We start from the raw sequence: 27,155 nt of genomic DNA, 5'->3' as shown, positions 1-27,155 counted from the left end.
TACATAAATTCTCTGCCATTCAAGAAGTATAATTTCAGGTGACATTTTCACACCTGTCTCAGAGACAGTGGTTATTATATCTCTTTTCTCGACCACATTATTTGCACCGTATGAACCTGATAACTCAGATTCTCTCTGTCTTTGTCGGTTCAGGAAGGAACCACTCAGAAATGGAATCTAAGCAGGGAAAGTGTGGAGCAGCCATAAAAAGTGCCTGAACATTATCAGGCCTAAATATAAGAGGACAGCATATGCATGAGAATGGTGCCAGCTTTAGTAGTAGTCCACCCACCCAGCGGTGTGCAATACAACACTTCACCACTACTGAGTTTTAGGAGACACATTTGCTGTTGCTTATACACTTGGGCATTTATAAATGCCATTTATTGTGATTTGAATTTATAATAATTGTAAAGGAAACCAGAGATCCAGAGATGTATGTATGTGTGTGTGCAGGCTTATACAGGGAGTATTAAAAATACTTGATGTTTATCTAAAAATGTAAACATGCAAAAAAAGGTTTCTGTCAGGGGGTTAAGATGTCGATTTAGGTTTAGTGTACGGAAAATATTTTTAGATCAGTATAAAAAATAATTAAAGTCATTATACAAGTCTATGGCAAGTCCCCACAAAGATACAAAGGAAAAAACAAAAATCTAAAATATGCAGTCACATTACACTACTTAGCTTTGCTTCTATTATGAAAAGTAAGACATAAGCGCCACCATGTGGTGATGAGTCATCTTCACCCTATAAACCATGGTTTTAGTCTTTCTAAAACACTTCGACACTGATCATTATTCTGAAACATGTTACAGTCAGACAAATTCACAACAACATTTAAATAAACTTGGCCTTCTTAATCAGATTAGTTCAAAATGGCTTTTCTTTATTTGTAGAAAAGCAACTCGGATAGCATTAGGTTTAAGTGCATTCATGTGAGACATTGGGATCGTGTCTGCGTTTGTCGCTTGCCATGAGACAGAGACATCATGGGAAATTTCAGGTAAGTTTTATTGAAACTATTCATTGTGTTAGAAATACAAAGACACTTTAGGTTAGAATCACTTAGATCCTAAAATTTAGCTGAGCTCATCATAAGCATTGCACAAACAAAATTACCAGAGACATTAACCACAAAGTTGATTTTACCAAGAAAGACACATAGATCTAATGATTTGTACAGCCAAAATTAAGAGCGCTGAACAACCAAGATTTAGTCTAAAAAAAAAAAAAAACATGGCTGACAGTAACTGGAAAGACAAACAAAACTGTGGCTCAGATTTTAAACACTGTACTTTGTATCAACTTCTTATTCACAATTTCTAAATGTTTTTTTTTTTCTTCTAAAAAGGAGACTTTTTAAAAATGAAATATTTTCACCTGCCAGTACTACAAGAATTATTTAATAATCCTCTCTGTATATCTGATATATCTGTATATCTAATTCACATTGATATTAACTGTTTTCCTTCCTTAAACCTCTGTCCATTGTTCCCTTAATATTACAAGCCCTAGATTTCTTTTTCTCTTAAGACATTGCAATGTTTTGAGGACTTTGGGAACACATTCGAAAACCACCCATTCCCGAAATCATCAGCCTCACTGCCGCACAAGCCATTCAAATATTTCATGTTGCTATGAGTATTCTAACTAATTCCAGTAAAGCCAGTTGGCTAATTAACCTTCTGATAATCCTGGACAGTGCTAGCTTTGCACTTTTCACACTGTCTTCATGAGACAGATTTGTGTCAGTGCTCAGATAGCCTTTCTCTAGGACTGTCTTCAACACTGTACCTTTCCAACACTTACTGATTTGACCACTTAAATATGTTTTTATATAAAAATAAAAACTGAAGTTTTCATCTTTTTAATATATCAATAGTCAGATATAAAGACCAAAAATCCAGTCAGAGCACATTTTAAGGAACCAGCCTGGTTCCCTGCTTACTTTGCACCTACAAATAGGCTGTGACCCTTATGCACCTGTTCAGTGCAGGCTCTGCCAAGAGATATATCATTTCTGATTAACCTAAGAGCATACAACAAAACAAAGCCTCAGCTTGCCTTTTTTTCTTAGGTATTTTTTCCATGCTTTCATATGTCAAGTAGATCAAGGTTTACACCCAAGATCCACAAAGCAATTACACTTTAGTATTTTAATGGGGTGCCAAAAAATTAATGTCGTAATGGAGAAATTTGAAGGAAAACAATTCAAAATACCTAAGTCCAGTCCATTTGAAATGTTTTTTTTTTCTGGTGACATGTCAATGTATTTTTTCTTATCCCTATACAATTGGGAACACATGAATTGACACGTGAATGTGAATTGGCATTTGCAACTCTTTTTAACTTCCATAATGTGACTCATTGTGTGTTTGTGCACACTTGGCAAATAAAAGCTCACTCTGATTCTGATGTATGGATGAAACAAGATATGCAATAAAGAAACAAACAAACAAAACAAAGCAAAACAAAATTAGTATAATGTATGATGCATCTTGATGTTATGCATGAGGAACTGACTGGATAAAAAAAAAAAAACAACAACTGGGCATTCTGCACCACTAGAGAGCCCGACCGAATGTAAGTTTGCTAAAACAATGCCCAAGTAGCTATTTGACTATTGGTTAACATCATCTAAGTGAAAAGGCCAGAGCCATTTCAGAGGAAGTGGAAGCTACACACTTCGATTGATGTTTACAAAGCCAAACAATATTTCTCTTTGAAATAGCATATATAAATTGTTCACAAGAACAGGAACATGCATTAAGTAAATAGATTTCATGTTAACAACACTGAAGGTTTTAAACATACAGTATGGTTGAACATTTAGCAGAAATTCATGATTGAAATGAATTTGAATGAAAAACACTCTCAAAACAACAAATATTCTCCACAGTATATTTTATATCTGGAATTGAGAATATAATTTCTTTGCATCTTCAAGTTATATTAAATTATATTTAAAAAGTATGAATTTAGAGTCTGCAACAGAAGCAGATGGTTCAGCTTCTTCCACATGTAAAGTAACATTATCAGTGAGGAAGGGTTCCAGGCCTCCAGACGCGGGGCTGAATACCCACACGTGTTGCAATAAAACGAGGTTTGGGAACTTGGATAGGAGATTTTAATGGGTGTGGTGGTAGAGAACTTAACTCAGGGGCACTCTTAAACGGTTTGGCAGCTTGAAGCCCAGAGTAGCTTAGGCTTGACATACTTGACATGGGAGCTGGGGGTGAGTATGGCATGGGGTGAGGGATGGGCACAGCTGGTATTTTAGGGAGCTCTGGGAGGCCTGGGGCTCGTGAAGGTGCCGGAGTTGATTCAGGTAAAGGTTCAGGTAGAGGGGATGTCATGTCAGAATGAGAGATGTGCTCACCAAGTGTGGTCCGTGAGCGTGGAACAATCACTGTTGGGTTGAGAGTTGGTGCTGACATTGGGGTGGGAGTGGAGAATCGTTTTATTTCATACACACGTGCAGCCTTTACTGGGATCTGCTTGGGTGGTGTCAGAGTGTGGCCTTCCCTTTGCTGCCTCTGGTAGGAGGACACAGAAGACATTGTGCTAGTGCCACCACCAAAACTGAACATTGCAGGGTTCAGTTGGTAAGGCTGCCTCCTCATAAAGTCCAAGGCTTTGATACCTTCTTTTGGGACACCATAACTACCCTTACTTCCTTTAGAACTTCCCTCAGACACTTTGGCACCCCCACGCTGCACCCCAACTGGACAGGATGGAGACAGCAAGGGGTTGAAACCTATCGGTGGAGGAGCACGAACATTAGGGGAATACTTCCAGTGGGATGGGGTTGTTGAGGTTTTTGGTGGTTCGATCAAGTCTATGACTGATTGGGATTGTTGGGGTTGTAGTGGTGCTTGCTGCAGATGTGGAGAGTCTACAACAAACCAATCCATGCGACTCTGTCTACGAGCAAAAAGCTCTGCACCTTTTCCCTCTGCCTGAGGGATCTGTGACATTTCTGGGATGACCCTTGGCTTAGGAGCCACAGGCGGTGGCACCTTTGCCCTATTGTCATCAATGTAGTGAGTAGTATTTTCCGGTTCATAACATCCACGTCTGGGTCTTTCATCTAGGTTCTGCACCATACACAATAATTCAGGGTTTGGTGAGTTTTTCTTACTATCAGGTATCTTAAACATTGGCTTGTAGGCGCTACGTCTGCGGGCCTCTTGGAGAATACCAGTGCGGCCAGTGGTGGCAGAGGATTTTTCATGATAGACTATAGGTGACACCGGAGTTCCAGTTAAAGAGATCTCAGAAGCTGCAGAGGTCAAAATAGAAGAGGTTTGGGATGGTATTGCAATGGCCCGAGGAGTAATAGGAGCCATAACAGGAGCCACAGCGGTCACTGTGTTGTCAATAGGTATTGCTGGAGGAACAGTTGTTTTGGCTTCTACAGGACAGGTAGGTACTTGGGTTTGAACTATGGGAGGTGGCACTGATGCAACCTGGATGTTTTCCACTGAGGAGCAGTGAAGAGTAGGTTGAGAATATGATTCCACAGATACACATGGAGGATCAGACTTTTCAGGCATAAAGGGCTGTGTGGGTATCACTTCAGGAGGGACATCAGTTCTCATTTGACTCATTGTGACTTGGCTAACAAAGGAGGCTGGGTTAACACTTATTACATGCTCTTCTAATGGTGCAGAGAATGGATGTGCAACCACAGCCACTGAAACAGGTCTGGGTGACTTCTTACTGACTGTAGGGCGAAACACAACAGGAGCAGTGGCTGCCCGATTGGTAACACAGCCTGGGGCAAAAGGTCTGGCAGTTCTGTTTAACACAGAACTTGAAGGGAGATCTGGTAGAGGAGCTGGTTGTGGAGGCATCACAGGTTCTGCAGAAGGTACTGAGAGACTAGTTATGGGCAACACAGTTGGGTCTGGTGCCATTGTGTTTGAAGTATCTCCATTTACCATAACAGGGACACTGGAAGTGGCTTGAGGTGTGGCCATCTGTGTCATGTTTTGCATCTCTGCTGGTGGAACCTCATGATGTAGAGTTTTTGAAAGTCTGCCAGGTTTCGGAGCAACTGGTGGTGGCTGGACATTAGGCTTTGTCAATGGGTCTTGTTGTGGTTGTGGTGCCTGTAGTTGATGAGATGCTGGTGTCTCTTTCAGTGGAATTCCCAGCATTTGACTTTGTAACTGTTCTTGCGCAGCTTCTATTTTCTTTGCATGTTCCTCAGACCTTCTCCGCTGCTGCTCAAACAACTGTGCCCCCTTCCCAGATGTATCACTCAGACCAGGACTCAGAGCACCACCTTCTCCTTCCTGACCTCTGGAAGCAGATCTTTTCTCCAGCAGCTCAAGGTAGTCACTGTCCCATGTGGGGTCGGGTGCAGCAGAGAAACCTTCCTCATCAAATTCTGATTCACTGCCAGGAAATATGCCATCCTCTTCCTGAGAGTCCTGCCTCATGTCCTCATCAACACTTCCAAAGCTTGTCAGTGTGTATTTCTTGGAGCGTTGTCTGCGCTTTTTAAACATCAAAACACCCTTTGAATGAGGGTTAGGTGCATCTGTCAGTAGTGAGGCGATGGTGCGGCACTTGGACCGAGCTTCTTTCACCTGTTTGTCCGCGATTGTATCTCCACGGTTCAATTCTGCATAACATGAAATTAAAGGTTTGAGACAGAATTGACTTTTTAAAATTGAATTGAGAAATGATTGTTCTTGGCTTTAAACTATTCACTTTATATCTGTCAGAGATTGTGTGAAATATAGCTAACACTGCTCTTCTGAAACACTGGGCCTTTAAAATTGTGCTAAAAGTGTGCAGAAAAATTTTACATTTATATGTCCATGCACATGCTTCACTCAATTCCTCCATTAACAAATGATAGTTAATTATCTCATAAAAGGCTAGTTAAGATTAATTTCTTCATATGGTACTGCAAAGTTGCATGTCAGAGTACATACTCAGAAAAGTTTTCATATCATAACCCAATAAAAAGTGTATTTAATCAAAGCATTTTGCAACAGGGACCACTCATTATATTAATCTACAGCAATTACAGAAAAAAACATGATCATTTGGCTGCCAAGTTGATTTGTCTACCATAGGGAGATGCTTTATTTACAAGTGCTTAATTGTGGTCCCTAAGAAGAGCATGAGCATGTTTAGAGTACAGATTCGGGTTGTCTTTAGATTTATGACTGTTTATTTATGTTTGTGCTTGAAATAACACTGCTTCAAATAGCAGCGGCTCTGAAGATGCTTGACACTTTATAAAAAGTGGTACTATGGCACATAACCCCAAGTCTTACCTCTGATCTATTCTTTAAACCTAATCATTATCATAACATGGGGAAAAATTGTTACTCTAAAATGTAATATCACTGGAATTAATTTAACAAAGTAATGTAAATCATTAGGTGTAGCCATCTGCGGAATCTAATGCTTTCACTAAATGCTTATCTTAATACATGTTTTGTTCATGCATATTTAATATTAATATTCCATTAATAGCATATTAGATTCCACAGTAAGTAATCTCACCATAAACACAGATGTCAATGTGTTGTTTATCACCTGATCTGGAATCAACAAACACACATTCCGCAGCTGCGATCCAGGATCAGTGTCATACCAGTGTAATGCAGTGTCCGGCACCGGAAAGTTAAACCTGTGTAACTAACTGTACATATCTCATTTTATGAACACTAACCTGGCTTCTGAAATATGCTAATATGTGACTTGCACTGATGACTTTTAAATTACTAATTTAATTCCAGCCAGATGCTTCTATACATGTCTGAAAACAATACGGAGAATACTAACAATACTGTCCAGTATTTCAACTAGGGCTCTTGGTGGAGAGAATGAGCGCAGGCCTGTGAGGAGCACTGTCACCTGATATAAGCTAGCAGCTGGAGATGCTTATGCCAGCTCATTCAAAGCAGTGCTCAGGTTATCAACCCTGCAAGTCTCAGGACAAATATAGACTCTGGTGCTGGCTAAAAGACTCATGACCAACCTTCATCTCTTCAAGGGTCTACATGCAGGCAATCACAAGCTGTGATGTTAAGAACACATTTACAAAGCTAAGCAGGTGTTCATGACAGTATATTTGAAGCCAGTCGATCATAAGAGCAATTATCTTCATATACTCACTTGCTTGTTTTGCTTTATCCGTGTATGTTAATGTGAGCTCCTCATCCACTGGATTGTCAACTGGCCCAACCATGGGCACCAACTGAGTACGAGAGCACAACATAAGAGCTTCTTTGGCTCTTTCTGGAGAAACCAGAGGGGGAACATTTGTGGGCTCCTGGAACCCACTGTCCTCTTCCATTAGCCCTTCTCGTGGGTTTTGGTCATCTGCGCTCATGGATGAAGTCTCGGTGGAGGTCTGAGAGGACCAGGTTCCATGCGGAGGGGGTTGGTAAATCACTTCTCTGCGGGTTACACCAGGCAATGCATCTTCTCTTACTTTAGGCCCCAAAAGATTGTAAACTTGGGCATCCGAGGCACTGTCATACCCACTCATTTCTGAAGTCTCTGCTCCCTCCGGTGAGGCTCGACCTGCCTTGCCAGGTGAATTGCTTGGACTACGTCGTTTTGGTTTGCGTTGCCTCTCATGAGCAGCCACATCTGCATCGCTGTCTGTTTCTCCGTAGTAGGCCTCACTGCCTGGTGGGGAGGTCAATCCACTGCGTGCGGTCGGGGATATCAGGATCTGCCGCTCACTGGACTGGTGAGGTTGGGAGCTGGATGGAGACATGGCCCTAATGGCAGCACGGTACTCTTTATCAATGCGGGGAGAAGGAGCTCGAGCAACCAGAACCACTGAATGGAAGCCAGCCGGTGTCCTGATAAACATGGGTAAAATACCACAGTGGTGGTCAGAAACAGTAATTCACAACAACCCTGTCTTGAATTGAATACAGTCACCTACTGTACTTTTAGCTCCCATTTGAGTTAAACACACACTTTGGCATTGGAAAAGGAAAGGTTGGCTCACCTCCTAACTCGGATGTGTAGCGTTCCTGGCATGCTGTCGATCAGGTTCATGGCCTGGGCATGCGACAGATTCCCACAGAAATTCTCATTGATGGACACCAGCTCATCTCCCTCACGCAGTCCGGCGCGGCATGCTTTACTTCGCTTGCGCACCTACAGGATAATTGTAGCAGGTGATAATGGATAAATGGATCAAAAAGACATTTAACTTGACCTTGAAAGTTTTCCATATATTAGGCAAAGACTAAGGCATTGATATTGCATTTCAAACTCTTCCCATCTTTACAAGTGGATCTGCAAGAATGAGTGATATATGAGTTTGGTCATACACATTAAGTCCTTACACATTATATCCATCCATTCTCTAAACCTGTTCTTTTGTAGGTGTCTCCAATTCACCTATTTGAATGTCTTTAGATTGTAATGGAAATCATAGCACATGCAAACTCCATACCAAAAGGCCTCCTGGAACAGCTGGGACTTGAAATGCTGTCTTTTTTATTTCAGATAATTGTACCTTAATATTTAAAAAATGATGAAAAAAAAAACACTCAGTAGGCTGGCATTGACAGTAAACAAAGGCTGCCCATGTGCCGGTATTGATGTTATTTATCAACTAGACCTTGCAATGGCATTGCTTCAACCCCTGTCCTGTCTGCCATCTTACTCAGCACAGGAGGACAGTCTCTGATTTCAGTGGTTTTGTTCACACTGACAGGTTCATATCTTACTGAGGATGCAATAATCAGTCTATAAATACTTACTTTTAGACTATAAATAGACAGTGAAATGGGTTCATAAAATGTCCCCTGCTCTTTAATACTGTGCTAAAGCTCCTGAGTCACTATACTATTAAAAGTACATTTTAAACTCTGTGCTCTCCTTTGACTTTGATTGTGCGGAACAGACTAAAACAGTATGGCATATGGGTCATTGATCTGCTTTTCTATTTCAGACTCTAATCCTGTACTTGGTTGCCTGTGGTTTTTAGGATACAACTGTAATGCAAAGGTTATATTCAGGGCCAAGTGGTGAACTGGGATCTGTATGCTGCCCTTGATTTGGGACAGTGTACAGTACATTCCACTAGTTTAATCTAATTCACTTTTGATGACAAGCATCTAGCTACCAATAAAAATCAATACTCTTCATGACAGCCAAGATCAGTGGATGCAACAAACTACCCTGATCAGATTATATAGATAGGTATATATAAAATAGTCGTTACTAATGGCTTGAAGTATCATCTTTGGTGTTGGATTAAAGTAAAATACATAACCAGGGCCATTTTTATTTCCTAAACTATTGCAAGCATGACATGACAACAACATGACCATCAACCAGAATAAGATGCTTTATCATTTAGCACTGTGTATGACATTGTATCCTGTATAAAGTAAAAAGTCTGCTGGAATTGGAAGTAGATTATTTGAGACATAAGCATGGTATGACATGGGACCAAACTGCACTCAATTAGGGCAAATGCTATTAAATATGACCTGCATGCTCAAAGGCTAAGGTAAGTCAAAAACTACAGCAATACAGTGTGTGTGAGAACATAAAAAGCATAAACCTTTATTTATATATTATTATAAAAATCACAATCTGCTATTTAGATCACAATTTGCTTCTTGGTAAGTAATAACAAAACAAAGTAATTATAAAATAATAGCAGAAACCAGTATCACATAATTATATGTACCATAAAAAACATTGTTTCCTTGTACTGCTAACTAGATAGAAAAATGTTTGATTAGCTTCTCATAAAGTACTAGAGTCATAAACTGTCCGTTGTTTTATATAAAGTTTTATTCTGCAATCTCAGCCTGTTACTGGTAATCTAGTTTTGCATTGTCACCATTACAAAATGTACAATTTGTGCATTTAGCTATTTAGGATTCAAAGTTTAAGAGGGTTAAGGGGGACACTTGAAAGTTCACAGCTCTATGAATCATTTGGCTTTTTTGGTAGAGGATAAGTTCGACACCACACTTAAGAGTGCAGGGGCCTGTGCTTCTGGTGACCATTACACCTTCAGGCAGCTCTGAACATTTTAAGTTTCTTTAGAACTAAAGAATAGGGTGCTGAAATAACTCTAAAAGACCTCAAGTGAGGTACAGTACATTCATTGATGTGTTTCCTGGCAATCATACCTTGGCAACCTGCAAAGGCTTCTGGTGCTCGATTCCTCCCTGTAGTCTGAAGCCCCATGGTGCTCCTCCGGATAGGGTGATGATAACCTCCTCAGCCACCATGGTGCGGTTCGTGCTTACGTCTTTGATTCAGTTTGTTGGCCTGGGGGCCCTTAGTACATACGGTCCATGTTATTTCAGGGCCCCCTTAGAGAAGACAACTACTACTGCAACTGTGCCCTAGGGTTCCTTCTAGTTGCTCTTGCAAGAATACGAGCGCACAAGGATCCCCTCCCACACCCTGAGCTGGATGCTGGTGATAGGGGGACAGCCATAAAGGAAGTTAAAATAGAGGGGAAAGAGAAAAGATACCCACCATCTCCCTGTGCAGTGTAATCTTGTGTTGGATGAAGGTAGAATCTAGTTCATCACAGCTGTGCTGTCACTCATTGCTGGCTTAAAGGGAGGGGGCGCACATTGCTGATATAAAAATAACCCTTTGCCTCTTGCTAAGCAGTCGAGATTTTAAATGAGTTCAGAATCACGACAAGTAGATTTAAGTCTGAAAATGAATGAAATTAGTTATTATTAATGTTTACAATCTCTCACTGAAAATAGCTTATTATTTTTTTTATTTAACCTTCAGTAAATGATGGTCAGGAAACTTTATTACGTTCAACTGAAGTTTTCCAAAATGGTTAGTCTTTTCTAGGATTTATATTAATACATCAGGACCTTTTGATAGTGTGGGATGAATCACAGAGCTAGTTTGTTTTACCATTGCATCTGTACATACTGAAAGCAGACGTGTCCTCTTGGCGTCCAAACTGGGACACTTGGCCAATCAATCTTTCTTTAGACAAGCACGCACATGCCTGACCCGAGTAGGAAATTAAAAGAGACTTAGTGACACATTATATACACATACATGATTTAGACATTGAACACTAGGTCTAAATGAAATTAAAAACAAATATTTATATAACAAATACATTTCTGTACTTTCTATTCATCAAATAATCCTGAAATCAAAATGTATCTCTCTTCTACAAAAATACTGGGATGCACAATTGTTTACAACATCTGTAATAATACAATTTTTCGAGCATTAAATCAGCATATTATAATTATTTCTGAAAGATCATGTGTCACTGACGAAATGGGTAATGACTGCTGAACGTCCAGCTTTGGCATCACAGGAATAAATTACATTTTTAAATGTTTTAATCTGCAATAATACTTTGAGTTGAGTGATTTCAGTTTGTTTTAGGAGTCAAATTATTATTCATTTTATAAAAAATAAAATCAGTAGATAGAATTGAAAAAAAAATAGAGAACACTTGTTATTTGTAATAGAATAGAGAGTGGATAGAGAATAGAAATAGATTAAAAAGTGGTAGTGCTAGAGGCTTAAGTTTTTAAAAAAATTATAAAATAAGCAGATGGAATATACATAGAATAGAGAGTGGTAGTGTTAGAGGGTCATGTTTTTTAATGTACAGTATATTTAAAAGTAGATAGAATAGAAATAGAATAGAGTGTCAGTTCTTGTAAATACAAAGAAAACAATTAGATGGAAGCAGAATAGAGAGTGCTAGTGTTAAAGGATCAAGTGCAGAAGGAAGAGATATTTTTAGCCATTTCTTGAAGATGGCTAAAGTCTCAGCTGCTAAGATCAAGTTCCGCCAGCAGGGAATTGTTAAAGTAAAAGTTTTTTAAAGTGATTTTGTGCGCTATAATATGCTGTTCACTTGATTCTAGCTTTTGGCTAACATATGTCTAACATAAGTATGAAGTAAGGAATTCAGGTAAATGGGTGCAGAGCCAGTGGTTGTTTTGTAGGCAAATACGAGCGGTTATTGGTAGTGTAATGACGAAGTAGAGGCAGTCGGATCCATCTGCAGAACTTTATTGAAGCAGGTAACGAAACAAGGATGCACTGAGCATAAAACACCAAGGAAACACGAAGCAACATGCAGCGTGGCAAAACAACACTTCACAAAGAAACAAAGAACAAGGCCGTCCAGATAAAGGGTGGATAATGATTAACAGGTGGATATGATGATGCTGATTGGGAAAACCAGACAGGGCTGGGAACTAATGATAGCAGGGGGGAAAGATGGGAATTGCAGTTCTAGAATTCAGGTGACAAGGAGCGAATGAGACCGGAGAGAGGTGAAGGCGCACGCTCCGTGACAGAGCCCCCACCCTGCGAGCGGCTCCGGAAGCGGGGTCTTCCACGGGGTCTTGGAGCAGGACGATCTGGGCGAGTCTGATGGTAGGTGGTAAGAAGAGCAGGGTCCAGGACGTCCTGAGACCTGACCCAGGAACGTTCTTCAGGGCCATAACCCTCCCAGTCAATCAAGTATTGCAGTACCCCGCCGCGATGTCTGGAGTCCAGGATGTCTCGTACCCGGTACGCCTCCTCGCCTCCGACCTCAATTGGGGGAGCCTGCACGGAACCGACCCCCTCCTGGACCTCCTCTCTCCTGGGAGCGGCAGCGGGTCTGAAAAGACACATATGAAAGGTGGGTGAGATTCTATACTGTGCTGGGAGAGCCAAACGAAACGAGACCGGAGTGATCTACCGAAGAATCTTGAAGGGCCCAATGAAGCGAGGGGATAACTTCTTGCTTGGGAGCCTTAAACGCAGATCACGGGTGGAAAGCCACACCCACTGTCCGGGCCTATACCGAGGACCCTCGCGTCTCCTACGATCCGCATGAAGTCGAAAGTGGCGGATGGCACGTCGCATATGGACATGAGCGGTATTCCAAGTGGCCTCGCTGTGTTGCAACCACGTAGCCACTGCAGGGAGGTCTGACGGCTCTCCTGACCACGGGAAGAGAGGGGGTTGGAAACCTAAGATGCATTGGAAGGGAGTTAGACCAGTGGCAGGCTTTACCAGGGAATTTTGGGCGTACTCTGCCCAGACCAAGAATCGGCTCCAGTCCTGTTGGTTCTCGTAACAGTATGTCCGCAGAAACCGAATGAGGTCCTGGTTCACCCGTTCAGCCTGACCGTTAGACTGCGGGTGGTATCCAGAGGTGATGTTGATGTTGAGTTTGGAGCAGAGTCCCTTCCACACACGGGAAGTGAACTGAGGACCATGGTCGGAGACAATGTCCTTGGGGATGCCAAACAGATGAAATACATGATTGAGAAGTTCCTCCGCAGTCTGCATGGCAGTAGGTAGACCCTTAAGGGGGATGAAACGACAGGACTTGGAGAAGCGATCCACGACCGACAGCACTGTGGTAAATCCCTGAGATGGAGGTAAATCTGTTACGAAATCCACAGCGATGTGGGACCACGGGCGTTGAGGAACAGGAAGTGGCTGTAAGAGACCGGCAGTTTTAAGGTGGGAAGATTTGACTGTGTTACAGGTGGAATATTGATGGATAAATTTGATAACATCAGCGGTTGGAGACTAACTGTACAGTAGCAGAGATACCTGGATGTCCCGTGCTGGGTGTGCAGTGAACCCATTGAAGCACCTGCTCACGGAGCTCGAGAGGCACGAAAAGGCGGTCCACAGGACACTCGGGCGGTACAGGAAGAGCTTGTTAAGCCTCAGTGACCTCCGAGATAATATCCCACTGCACAGGTGCCACGATCAGAGTGGGAGGTAGGATGGGTTCTGGCTTGGCGTTTTCGTTGAAATCCTCGAACTGACGAGACAGAGCATCAGCCTTCCCGTTCTTGGACCCAGGTCTGTACGTGATCCTGAAATTGAAACGAGAGAAAAACAGTGACCAGCGAGCCTGACGAGCATTCAAACGCTTGGCGGACCTGATGTACTCAAGGTTTCGGTGGTCTATGAGGACGGTGAAAGGTTGACGTGCCCCTTCCAACCAGTGCCTCCATTCCTCCAGGGCAGCCTTCATGGCTAGAAGCTCCCGGTCACCCACATCATAATTGCGCTCCGCCGAGCTTAACTTGCGGGAGTAAAAGGCACAGGGAAACATTCTCGCGGGGTTACCGTGACGTTGGGACAGGATCACACCCACTCCAGTGTTCGAGGCGTCAACCTCCACGACGAACTCCCTCTCCGGGTCTGGATGATGGAGGATGGGTGCGGCAGTGAATCTCTCTTTCAGCTGATTAAACGCTGCAGTGCACTCAGAAGACCACCGGAAGCGCTTCCCGCCCTGGAGAGGAGATGTGAGAGGAGCCACAATGAGACTGAAGTTACGAATAAACCTACGATAAAAGTTGGCGAACCCCAGAAATCGCTGTAATTCTTTCACAGAAGAAGGTTGAGGCCAGTCCACCTTTGGCTTTGACCTTGCTGTCATCCATGAGAACCCCCTCAGCGCTGATGACATATCCCAGGAAGGTGATGCGAGTCTGATGAAACTCGCACTTCTGAGTTTTGGCGTATAGCTGATTCTCAATCAAACGTTTGAGAACTGCACGCACGTCCCGTACATGAGCTTCGAGGGTCTCTGAAAAAATCAAGATATCATCAATATAAACAATAACCCTCTGATTCAGCATGTCCCGGAAGACCTCATTAACGAAAGACTGGAACACAGAAGGACTATTGGACAGCCCGAAGGGCATTACCCGATACTCATAGTGGCCTGTGGTTGTAGAAAAGGCCGTCTTCCACTCGTCACCCCTCCGTATGCGAATGAGGTTGTAAGCATTCCTCAAATCCAATTTGGTGAAGTACCGGGCTGAGCGAAGCATCTCCAGGGCTGCAGGGACTAAAGGCAGAGGATATCGATATTTCACAGTTACCTCATTGAGACCACGGAAATCGATGCAGGGCCGAAGACTCCCGTCCTTCTTCTTGACGAAGAAAAACCCCGCGGACGCCGGAGATGTGGAAGAGGTGATAAATCCCTTAGTAAGCTGTTCCTCGATATACGATCTCATGGCCTCAGTCTCCGGTTGCGAAAGTGGATACACACGGCCGTGCGGGGGAACGGCTCCAGGTAGAAGTTCAATAGCGCAGTCGCTGGACCGGTGTGCAGATGTGGAAGAGGTGATAAATCCCTTAATAAGCTGTTCCTCGATATACGATCTCATGGCCTCAGTCTCCGGTTGCGAAAGTGGATACACACGGCCATGCGGGGGAACGGCTCCAGGTAGCAGTTCAATAGCGCAGTCGCTGGACCGGTGCGGGGGTAAAAGTGAAGCCTCTCTCTCGCTGAATGCCTGGGCAAGATCATGATATACAGCGGGAATTCCTTGCAGATTCACTCTCTCGGGGGAACTGTGGCTAGAATCAGGACCATGGAGAGCAGGCAAGCAGTGGGCGTGACAGAAAGGGGACCATTGAGTGATTCTCCTGTCGACCCAGGAAATTAGAGGGTTTTGTCTCTCCAGCCATGGAAATCCCAAAATCACAGGATGAAGGGTTGAGTTGATCGTGAGCGTCAGAGGCTGCGTGATGTATTGTACCTCCCCTGTCCCCAGGGGGCGTCCATCCAGAGCGGCCACTGCCACATGAGACTCACAAGGAATGAGAAAGATATTTTTAGACAAGGCAAACTCCAAATCGACAAAATTACCAGCGGCACCAGAGTCAATTAAAGCTCTTGTTTCACAACTATTTTCATTAAAATACAATGAAACTTCGAGGGTGAGAGAACGGGGAGAATTAATCAAAGGACTCACCGCAGAGGTATCACTGGATCTGGATCTGGATCTCACAGGACATGAAGCTCTCTGATGACCGGCTTGGCCACAGTACAGGCATAATTTATTCCACATCCTTCTCTCACGTTCCTCCGTGGTGAGATGTGTGAAGCCGACCTGAATAGGCTCGTACTCCGTGCCGGAAGAAGGATGAGCGAAAAGATTGGATGTAAGAGACGTGCGTCGGGAGCGGATGAGATTGTCGAGACGAATGGCAAGCTCCATAAGTTCTCCGAGGGACATCCCATCGTCGCGACAAGCCAGTTCCCCTTGCAGATGCGTTTGCAGCCCCCTTCGATACAGCAGTTTAAGCGGTGCCTCTGTCCACCCCGTCTGTGCTGCCAGGGTGCGGAAGGAAAGCGTGTAATCAGCCGCGGTGGAATTCCCTTGACTTAATGTGAGGAGCTGTTCCCCTGGTTCCTTACCGCCAGCACGATGTTCAAATACCTCTCTGAATTGAGACATAAACACATTAAAGGAGGGAAAGGTATGATGACCACCAGACCAGAGAGCAGTCGCCCACTCCAATGCCCTCCCGGTGAGCAATGAGCAGATGAATGAAACGCGGGACGCGTCATTGGGATAAAGCTGGGGTTGCTGGCTGACGAATAATTCACACTGCAACAGAAATCCTCTACAGGCAGCTGGTGAGCCATTAAACTTCTCAGGTAGGGGTAATTTGGGATTGCTTGAAGCCGTACTCACGCTTGATGTGACGTGCACAGGTGACCGCGCTCTGCAGAGTGAGAGTATGAACAGACCTCACAAGTTCTTCGGTGAGATTCGTTAACTTGGCCAGCTGTTGTTGGTGTGTGATTAACACAGATGCCTGGGAATTAACCTCGGAAGCAAGACTCTGGAAGTCTGCTGGATCCTGTGGTGGTGAAGTGTTCTGTAATGACGAAGTAGAGGCAGTCGGATCCATCTGCAGAACTTTATTGAAGCAGGTAACGAAACAAGGATGCACTGAGCATAAAACACCAAGAAAACACGAAGCAACATGCAGCGTGGCAAAACAACACTTCACAAAGAAACAAAGAACAAGGCCGTCCAGATAAAGGGTGGATAATGATTAACAGGTGGATATGATGATGCTGATTGGGAAAACCAGACAGGGCTGGGAACTAATGATAGCAGGGGGGGAAAGATGGGAATTGCAGTTCTAGAATTCAGGTGACAAGGAGCGAATGAGACCGGAGAGAGGTGAAGGCGCGCGCTCCGTGACAGGTAGCCAGTACAAACTGATGACTGACTCTTTTCAGTTTGTTAAGGACTACTCTTGCTTCCACATTCTTGATTAGTTGCAGAGGTCTGATAGAACTGGCTGGAAGACCTGCCAAGAGAGCATTGCAGTTGTCTAGCCTGGACAGAACAAGAGCTTGAACCACGAGTTGGGTTGCAGGTTCTGATATAAAGGGCCTGATCTTTTTTGTACAAGGCAAAACTGCAGGACCGGGCAGTTGTAACTATGTTCTGTGAAATTCAACTCATAATCAATCACAACTCTAAGGTCCCTGGCTGTTCTGGAAGGTGTTATGGTTGATAGCTGGATGGAGAAATTGTAAAAAAAAAAATGGGTTAGCTCAAACCACCGGCAGTTCTGTCTTGGCAAGGTTGAGTTGACGGTGATGGTACTTCATCTAGCAAGAAAAGGTCTGTTAGACATGCTGAAATGCAAGCAGCTGAAATCAGATGATCAGGATGGAATGGAGAGAGTTGAGGGTCATCAGCATAGCAGTGATATGAAAAGCCATGTTTCTAAATGACAGAATCTAGTGATGACATGTACAACCCGAATTCCGGAAAAGTTGGGACGTTTTTTAAATTTTAATAAAATGAAAACTAAAGGAATTTCAAATCACATGAGCCAATATTTTATTCACAATAGAACATAGATAACGTAGCAAATGTTTAAACTGAGAAATTTTACACTTTTATCCACTTAATTAGCTCATTTAAAATTTAATGCCTGCTACAGGTCTCAAAAAAGTTGGCACGGGGGCAACAAATGGCTAAAAAAGCAAGCAGTTTTGAAAAGATTCAGCTGGGAGAACATCTAGTGATTAATTAAGTTAATTGATATCAGGTCTGTAACATGATTAGCTATAAAAGCTTTGTCTTAGAGAAGCAGAGTCTCTCAGAAGTAAAGATGGGCAGAGGCTCTCCAATCTGTGAAAGACTGCGTAAAAAAATTGTGGAAAACTTTAAAAACAATGTTCCTCAACGTCAAATTGCAAAGGCTTTGCAAATCTCATCATCTACAGTGCATAACATCATCAAAAGATTCAGAGAAACTGGAGAAATCTCTGTGCATAAGGGACAAGGCCGGAGACCTTTATTGGATGCCCGTGGTCTTCGGGCTCTCAGACGACACTGCATCATGTCAGCGTTGAGTTCAAAAGCCAGCATCTCTGATGGTATGGGGGTGCAAAAGTGCATACGGTATGGGCAGCTTGCATGTTTTGGAAGGCTCTGTGAATGCTGAAAGGTATATAAAGGTTTTAGAGCAACATATGCTTCCCTCCAAACAACGTCTATTTCAAGGAAGGCCTTGTTTATTTCAGCAGGACAATGCAAAACCACATACTGCAGCTATAACAACAGCATGGCTTCGTCGTAGAAGAGTCCGGGTGCTAACCTGGCCTGCCTGCAGTCCAGATCTTTCACCTATAGAGAACATTTGGCGCATCATTAAACGAAAAATACGTCAAAGACGACCACGAACTCTTCAGCAGCTGGAAATCTATATAAGGCAAGAATGGGACCAAATTCCAACAGCAAAACTCCAGCAACTCATAGCCTCAATGCCCAGACGTCTTCAAACTGTTTTGAAAAGAAAAGGAAATGCTACACCATGGTAAACATGCCCCGTCCCAACTATTTTGAGACCTGTAGCAGAAATCAAAATTGAAATGAGCTCATTTTGTGCATAAAATTGTAAACTTTCTCAGTTTAAACATTTGCTATGTTATCTATGTTCTATTGTGAATAAAATATTGGCTCATGTGATTTGAAAGTCTTTTAGTTTTCATTTTATTAAAATTTAAAAAACGTCCCAACTTTTCCGGAATTCGGGTTGTAGATAGAGAAAATAAGTGGTCCAAGAACTAAGCCCTGAGGCACCTCAATAAGTAGATGTTGCGACTACGATACCTCACACCTCCAAGATACCGTGAAGGAACTATCTGAGATGTAAGACTCAAACCACTTGAGTGCCGTTTCTGGGATGCCTTTTGCTATGAAGGTTGACAGGAGAATCTGGTGGGTAACTGACAAAACCTGCAGACAGATCCAGCAAGTATTGAAGATTTGGAATCCGCTCTTGCCAGTCTTAAGCCAACAACCAAGAGCAGGGATGAAACCAATGAGCTCGCTCTAAAATGTTTCACACATCTACAGTAGCATATGTGGCCACTTCTAGTTGTGCAAGCTCAATTTCGTGCTTCGTTGTTTTCCAAAATATATTAGAATTCATAAGTCAAGTATGTAACTGTGGAGTTCCGTTATAGGGGAGCTCAAACTTTTCCATTTTGCTGTAAGCAATATCAGGGGTTCCAGAAGTTTCACTATACCTGATAGTGAATATGCTATTACAGACATTTCTACAGGCCAACAGTTTCAGTGCAACCACACTATTTTGAAGTGTCATTATTCAGGGTGTAGGATTATTTTCTGAATGGTGAATAACACCACATTCGGTTAAAAGGTGCAGATATGTCAACTGAGCAGTAGAGCAAAGACAGTGATGTTGACATAATGTTTTATTAAATAATTCCAAATGTTTCAATAATAAAAAAGCTATGATGGTTTAACGACATTCAAACAAACACTTGATGGATTTAAATTCATAGGTTTATTAATTGTATGGTCATGCAAAAATCCAGCATTCAATTAGACCTCATAAGCATATGTAGTCCCATCATATATGGTTACAATGCAAAAAACTGACAAGAATGGGGAAACATACCAAGCTAAAGCTTTGTTAATTTCTTTCAGTCCATTTCTTTACAAAATTAGCATTTCATTTTATCATTGGAAACCATATCTCAGTGCCACATTTAATTTACCTTGAAGATGCAGGTAATATACACAATTAAATTTTAGGTAACACCGACAGTGAAAATTATTACCAGAAAGTTACACATGCATATTTTCCTTCTGCTGAACTGCATATATGGTTTGGTTGTGGGAGTTATTTCGTTCAGGAATTATTTACTTTGCATACAAAGGCGTTTGTGTCCATTTAACAGTCATAACAAATACAAAAACTACAATCTCCTGCATCTGGAAACATTTCTTTACCATTTACATTTTTTATGGATGTTTGACTGACTAAACTGCACTTTTTTAAACAAGGACATTCTCATATCTGAGAGGATACAAATATTTATATGAGTGATAGAAGTGGCCAGAGACTAGGGCTGATCACACTGTTATAAGACTTCAGCAGGGGGCAACAGAGCACGGAGTATGAAGGTATGGCAGACATCACTGTGTCAGACGGTTTCATCTGTGGATAAGTGAACTCACTAACAAGATGGCTTTAGGGTAGGAGTACTCTCTTTCCTCCCTTTTTTGAACATACATGGTTGGGTGAAACTTTTGGCCCAACCTCAAAAGGCAAATGTCACGAGAAATGGCTTAGCACAGAGTAAAAAGGGGAATGTTAAATCCCCAGGCATCACAATTCACACACAGGATCTACATAACACAGTCAAGAACAGTGTTCCAAAGTATGACAATCACGCAGATAAGCTTTAAAGGGAGCACAATGTGTCCATGTGCTTTAACACACACAAACCAAGATTTTTCTTTTTTAAACTATGTGAGTTGTGTGTACTGAAAGCCTGTGTGTGTACGTACATCTGGATGAGGACTAATAGCTGAGCGTTGGATTCATCCCTCATCAATGATATGCATTAGTATTTACAGGTTATACTGGAAATAATTCAAATAAAATGATCAAGATACTCAGAAAAGATTCTACCGCGAAATGGACCCCAAAACATCATGGAACTGCATTCATCAAGTCATTTTCATTCAAATCCCTGCCTATAGATGGTCAGGTGATCTTAACAAACCACAATCAATTCTTTTAAAGTCACAATGTATGATGAGACAATGTACAGACAAGTGTACAGACACTCATGGAGGGATAATGTGGCAATTGGGGCTTCTTCTAGAGCATGGACCCCTATGGATGGAATTCATAACCTGAAGTTGCAAAACAGTCCACAAAAAGTGAACAGAACAGCATAGAGTCTCAAGCTTATGTGCAAAAACAGTACAGGCCATTAATTTTTTTCCTTTTTTTCGACATGCGTATAGTCTAAATATGATATGCACATCAGCTGGAAGCCTAAAAGGATGAGCTTAGTAACTCTGTGAGGGAGGGCAGGGGCTATGAGCAAAATGTGTGTAGTGTTTAGCGCCCCCTGGGGACCAGGAGACATAAACTTGAATCTATGCGAGTTCTGCAACTTCAGGTTCAGAGAGCCAGGAGGTTATGGGTACAAACATACAGGAAGGCAAGTAAACCGACCCAACTTGAGTTTAGGCCTCATGTGGAAGTGTGTGTAAAGAAGATTTACGTAAAACACTACATAGCATCAAGCACCTTGAACCCAAGAAAAAACATTTATACATAGACAAACACATCTCTCCACCCTTCTCTCCCTTGGACACCTCACACTGTTTCACCCTTTATCTTCATAAATATTGATTTATGCACAACTATATTAAATCGTGTCCCACTTTAAAACAATTCTTGAAAACACAAAATACTTTCAAATACAGCATCATTCAGGAAATAAAAACCAAGAGATCCACAAAAACACAACAGAAACCTTAAAAAATCTTCCCCAACCCCATTTCTTAATTTCAAAGAAAATAAAAGCAACATTAAAACATCCTCTTCTCAATATGCTTCAACATCTGATACATTTTTTGTTCCCTCTGATATGCCATGCAATCACATTCTTTGCGTAAAAAATAAAATCAAAACCGATTCGTTTTTTCTTAAACGTAATAAACTCACACCATTTACCCTTAAAACAGCGTGTGCTTTTCAAAGATTCACATTTCTGATTCTAACTTCCATGTCTACCAGCTGTTAATTACACAAGTGAAGATCTCAATATTTTACAATATATTATTAATACTTTAAACACCATTTCTGAATGTTGGGCAGCAGACATTATGGGATTATGTGTAAAGACAATACAGCGCCCCGTGTGGGCATTAGAAGCATGCAGCATCCAAAAGGCAGGGCTGCTGCCGTGGCCGCCCGCCCCACATCTAGCTAGAGTTGGACTGAAGTGGTGGCCACTTTTAAATAGATTTCTTAGTTTCTTATTTTTTTCCCTCACGTTTTCAAAACTTCAAGAGGTTCTCTTCTAGCCGGGCTCCAGGCGGCAAGACGTGCACGGAGAAGAAATGCTCCAATCAGCTTTAGTATTCAGGCATGCTAAGGAAGAGAACACAAAAAATACTAAATAATGTTTTATTTCATGAGTTGATACGAAGGCATTTGTCAATCAGTACCTTTACCCTGTGTGGATCACTGTAGAGGGGCGGCAGGCGCTCCAGAGCAGTGGAAGTGGATGTTGAGCCACTTGGCCTCTCGGCGGTGCCACACACGGGTCTCCTCCGACTGGCTGCTGCGTGGCCGGCCCTGGCTGTCCATGTACTGCGTCAGTCGGATATAGGCGATGCAAGCAGCGTCCTCTCCAATCAAGTGCACGTGAGGGTTCAGGATGGTTGTATGCACAGGCTTACTGTTCTTACTCAGCACTGGAGTCAAACACAGGCAGTAGATTAAGACATGTTACGTATGTTATATGAGCCTAACAGGTTAGCTTTAACACGCTCTAGCTCAGGGATGTCCAAACCTGTTCCACTTAGGGCCACTGTGCTGCAGAGTTTAGCTTTAACCCTAAATAAACACACTTGAATAGGTAAATCAAGGTCTTCAGACTCACTAGAAAGGCAAGTGTGTTGGAGCTAGTTGAAGCTAAATTCTGCACGACATTAGACCTCCAGGAGCAGGATTGGACCCCCCTGCTTTAACTGAAATTTCCTGCTTACAATTATATAGAGCATAAAAACAAGTTATTAATAGGTACAACAGACCTATACAACTTTATTGGACACTAGTACATTAAAAAGCTTGGGGCTTACAATTCTCAAAGTAGAACTTATGGAAGTCCATTCCCTCAACCAGGTTTCCAAGTGCCTCGGGCTCAAAAGAGGTTAGGCCAGGGTCACAGATCCTCCTGAAACAGTTATGGAGATGATAATGCAAACCACTATTCAGTTTCCACTTAATACCCCAAAACATCTAAGTCCAGTTTCACAGACAGGGCTTAGATTTTAAGCCAGGATTAGGCCATAGTTCAATTAGGACATTGAAGTACATTTTTATAAACGTGTCTTAGAAAAAACACGAAAGACAGGCTTTTAAGATCAGTCAGTAAAAGTTTCTTTCAGTTGAAACAACCCAGACTTACTAGGCTTAAACCTTGTCTGTGAAGCCTGAGGCTAGAACGATACCCATTTAAAATGATAAATATGGAAATTGGCATAATCTTAAAATCGGTTGATTTTAATGATTATAAATAACCAAACTTACGTGTAAGCTTCAAAATCTCCATTGTTGATGGCCTCAATCAGCTGCTCGGTGATTTTAATGATCTCCTGCTTTCGTGCTGGCATTTAGAAAAATAGGAGGAACAATCAAGTTTAATCCACAATGATTATTTAATAAATCGCAAACCAACCTTTTGTTCCTAACTATCTGCTCTTGAAATCTCACATTCAGTTCAGCATACTATTGGCTGTAATTGGGTGCTGTCTTTCAAGAAAAGCACTAGGCTCCTTTTCCTAGGCTCCTGGGTTTTCTAGTTTCCTGATTTTAACACAAGCTGGGTTCTTAAAATGACTTGTCTGCAATGGTTCTTAAATGCTTCTGATTTCAACCAGCTCAGTAACCACAACCCAACTGTAAAGTACAAACATTTAACACTTGAATCATCTCATAGTCCGTATTTATGGCCATGTTTCACTAGAGAACTGTTATAGGGTGATGAACTGGAGGGACTTTGGTAAAGCCAGAGGGAATGTCAGGACTTACATTTAGGGGGTAGAAAATGTAACATCTGTCACTAAATCAACAGTCTAAGACTTACAGTGCTGCCTGTGCACGCTGCTGCCCCCTGCTGTTGTGGAGGCTGGAGCAGGTACAGCAGGCTCTAAATCAGGACAGGAGCTCTGACCTGAACTGCTCCAAGCAACATTCTTAACATCATGTGTTGGATCGGCTGCAAGACAACGGCACAAATAAACAAAGCTGCAACTAAGCACACAGAGATGCTATGCCACAGCAAAACAAAAGTATGATAAACAAACAGAGCACTACTTGGAGACACATGCTGCCTTCAGAACAGTATACTACCTTACTACGGCTTCAGTATATAGTATGCATACTGTGCACAATATGCAAATCATGAAATATCTGGATAACCCATTACATTTGAAAAACTGTGCAGTATTAAACATGCATTCACATTCACCTTCCATTTCGATTTTAGTAATTTTCCATTGCTCTCCTCATTATCCAATGAGAAAATTGGATAGGAATTGGATTGGAAATTTTGGTCATTGACAAAAATGTATGCAGAAAATATTATACAAAATTAGATGAAAATGATTTACTTTTCTATTTGTATTATTTTAACAAGGATAATATTCCTTATGTAAGATAGTATCCTGTTCCAAACATTCAGTAACTAATTCATGCATCTAGATCAGTGGAACCCTTGGGGGTGGGCATGACTTAAAAGTAGTCTGTATTATGTATTAAATAAAAGCATCCAAGTAATTAGTAGCAATATTATATTAAAATAAACATTTAAAAATGAGATGTAAATCATCCTATGATGGGATACTGTGGGGCCTTCGAATCAAAAAGGCTGAAAACCACTGATTAGATCATATACATAAAATATCAAACTACTGCAAATGATGCTGAAACCACTGCATGTCACACAGACAACACTGCAGTAATAAATTCAGTAATTAAATGATTACTGAATTTAATTAATGAACGGAAAACATACACTGGCAGAGTTGATAAATATGTATGGCAATGATCTAGAGGATTACAGTAGCAATACTGCAGCATACTGAATCAGAGAGCTGGTAGCATTTGATTTACCAGTCCAGCAGATGGTGGCACATCTCAAGGTTAACTGAAACCTGCAGCAATCCAGTTCAGTGGTTTGAGCAGTCGCTGAACTCAGCCAAGACAGACAGATACAAAGACGATACAGCCAGTCTTATGACAGTGGCAGTAGTCTATATACAACAGCAGCATAAGCTGTGAGATTTACTGAAGAACACAAGAGCCACAGCTAGTAGATCTATGCACAGTATGTGCATGTGTTGAGAGATGTCTGTCGTGTACAGTCCCAGCACGGGCCCTCTGCTCATCTGTCACATTCAAAGTATTCAGTGTCTCACAGATAAATAAATGAAAAGGTCACTCTGACTGAGAAGGTCAGTGCAATTCTTTCAATGTCAGAGGTGAGGATGTACATGAGTAAAGGGCAAAGATAGTGGACTGCGAGAGACTCAAAACTAGGTGACAATAACTGTCCTTGATTGTGCTAATAAGTGTACAATGTGGACTACAGCAGATCATGTGGCGTGCATTTTATTTTTGAGTACTGCAATGATTTATGCAAATTTGCTATATTTTTGTCTTGAAGGGGTCATATCATACGGAATCAAATTTTCCTTGATTGTTTTTAGATATAAAAAAGTTTAATATGGTAAAAAAAAAAACTGTCTTAAATTTGAGCTCTTACTTTCTCCTCAGTTCAAAAAAGGGAATTTACTCAATTAGGGTATTTAACAATCTCGAAGTCCAGTGAGTCCAGAGATTTGTTTTGGAGCATATGAAGTAACGTTAGAAAGGTGAGATACTTTTATAAGGTAGCAGTGGGAACAGTAGCAATGGAGAGATCGGATGAGTCCAGTAGGGAGTTGTAGAAACAGCTGATAAGGTCACTGCTGTAGCAGTTGACTTACGGGACGGTGGGCAGGGGGGAGAGACCTCAGGCTGAGGAGCTGGCTCCTCCGAGGCACTGCACTGGCTCACCACTGCACTGTCACTGCTAGCCCCACCCACCGACACTGACACACACAATTAATGGGGAAAAATGTGACATACCACAAGCCTTTTTCCAGCTTGGCTTTTGTGCTATATTTATAAATGAAATGATGACATAATTTGCATGTTAATCTTCCAAAAATACCAACAGCACACAATAGAGTACAAAAAAAAACAACAACAACACATGCTGAAACATAATGTGCATGCAACTTAAGAGCAAAAAGCAATTAGTATAAAGGGTAATGTTATGTGAAAAAATGTTGATTCAAAATTAAAAACAATATTTTCGAAACCCTGAAGTCTCTAATACTTCTATACAAGGACATGTTATAAAACTGTTTGTATTTACGTGGAGTTTATATATTTCCACCCTGGTATAGAATGTGAGATCTTTGGGCCTCTCTGCTATGATGCAAGTCGAAGGTTTGGAAGGTTTAACTCTCAGAGACCTACTGTTGGAAGAACTGCAACACTTTTTTTTTAAAAGCATTTACATACTTAATGAATAAATAAATGTGAGATTAAACTAGGTAAAACACTGAAACACAGTGCTGAAAACAGTCAAACACTTATTTAATCTCAAAAAAATGGATAAAACATTTTAAATGACAAGTTTTATGCAGTTTTTGTTTTAAACGGTTTGAAATAAACACACACACACACACACACACACACTTTTAAATGTTTTTTAAAGAAGTCTTTTCTGCTTGGCAAGGCTGCACTTAATTGACCGAAATACAGTGAAGAGAGTGCTATTGTTAAAATCACTACTTTATATTTCAATATATTTTGAAATATATTCCTGTAATGGCAAAGCTGAATTTTGAGCATTATTACTCCAGTCTTCAGTGTCACATGATCCTTAAGAAATCATTCTAATATGCTGATTTGTTGCTCAACAAACATGGTTGAAAATGGTTGTGATGTGTAATTTTTTTGTGGAAACCGTCATACAGTTTCAGTTTCTTTGATACAAAGCTCAAAAGAGCATTGGCTTAAAACAGAACATTAGAAAGTCTTTGTTGTCACTTATTTAAATAAATGCATCCTTGCGAATAAAATTAATTTCTTTAAAATTCTCTACTGAAACATTAAACCTCAGACTGAATAGAAGTGATTAAAGTAAGGTAATGTTTTAATATCTAACAGTCAGTCTAGAAGCTCAGAATAACTTAGAACTTAACAAAAAGACTGATCTGAAGATG

General features: G+C 41.5%; 2 protein-coding genes across 18 annotated transcripts in view; both read right to left on the bottom strand.

Moving 5' to 3' along the window:
- Positions 1-2,906: 2,906 nt before the first annotated feature.
- Positions 2,907-10,530, bottom strand: synpo2la (synaptopodin 2-like a). The gene is made up of 4 exons (XM_059566516.1): positions 10,149-10,530; positions 7,997-8,148; positions 7,147-7,844; positions 2,907-5,635 (listed from the first exon to the last, which is right to left on the bottom strand). Exons 1-4 carry the CDS (start codon positions 10,248-10,250, stop codon positions 3,039-3,041), a joined length of 3,549 nt encoding a protein of 1,182 aa, XP_059422499.1. The 5' UTR covers positions 10,251-10,530; the 3' UTR covers positions 2,907-3,038.
- Positions 10,531-21,403: 10,873 nt separating this feature from the next.
- The window catches only part of LOC132157274 (calcium/calmodulin-dependent protein kinase type II subunit gamma-like), a 65,819-nt gene continuing 60,067 nt past the window's right edge, over positions 21,404-27,155 (bottom strand). For 16 of the 17 annotated variants that reach the window (XM_059566535.1, XM_059566536.1, XM_059566543.1 and 13 more), the window contains 4 exons: positions 23,407-23,482; positions 22,956-23,050; positions 22,320-22,568; positions 21,404-22,242 (listed from right to left, as the gene is read on the bottom strand). In XM_059566535.1, the coding sequence (XP_059422518.1) occupies positions 22,336-22,568; positions 22,956-23,050; positions 23,407-23,482 (404 nt within the window). In that variant the 3' untranslated portion in view covers positions 21,404-22,242; positions 22,320-22,335. Of the gene's footprint in view, positions 22,243-22,319; positions 22,569-22,955; positions 23,051-23,406; positions 23,483-23,962; positions 24,095-25,865; positions 25,971-27,155 lie in introns of all 17 variants that reach the window. The other variant, XM_059566552.1, reaches the window with a different exon arrangement.

The sequence above is a fragment of the Carassius carassius genome, chromosome 14, assembly GCF_963082965.1.
Source record: "Carassius carassius chromosome 14, fCarCar2.1, whole genome shotgun sequence".
Classification (NCBI taxonomy): domain Eukaryota; kingdom Metazoa; phylum Chordata; class Actinopteri; order Cypriniformes; family Cyprinidae; genus Carassius; species Carassius carassius.
This window is presented reverse-complemented; position numbering and strand designations above follow the sequence as displayed.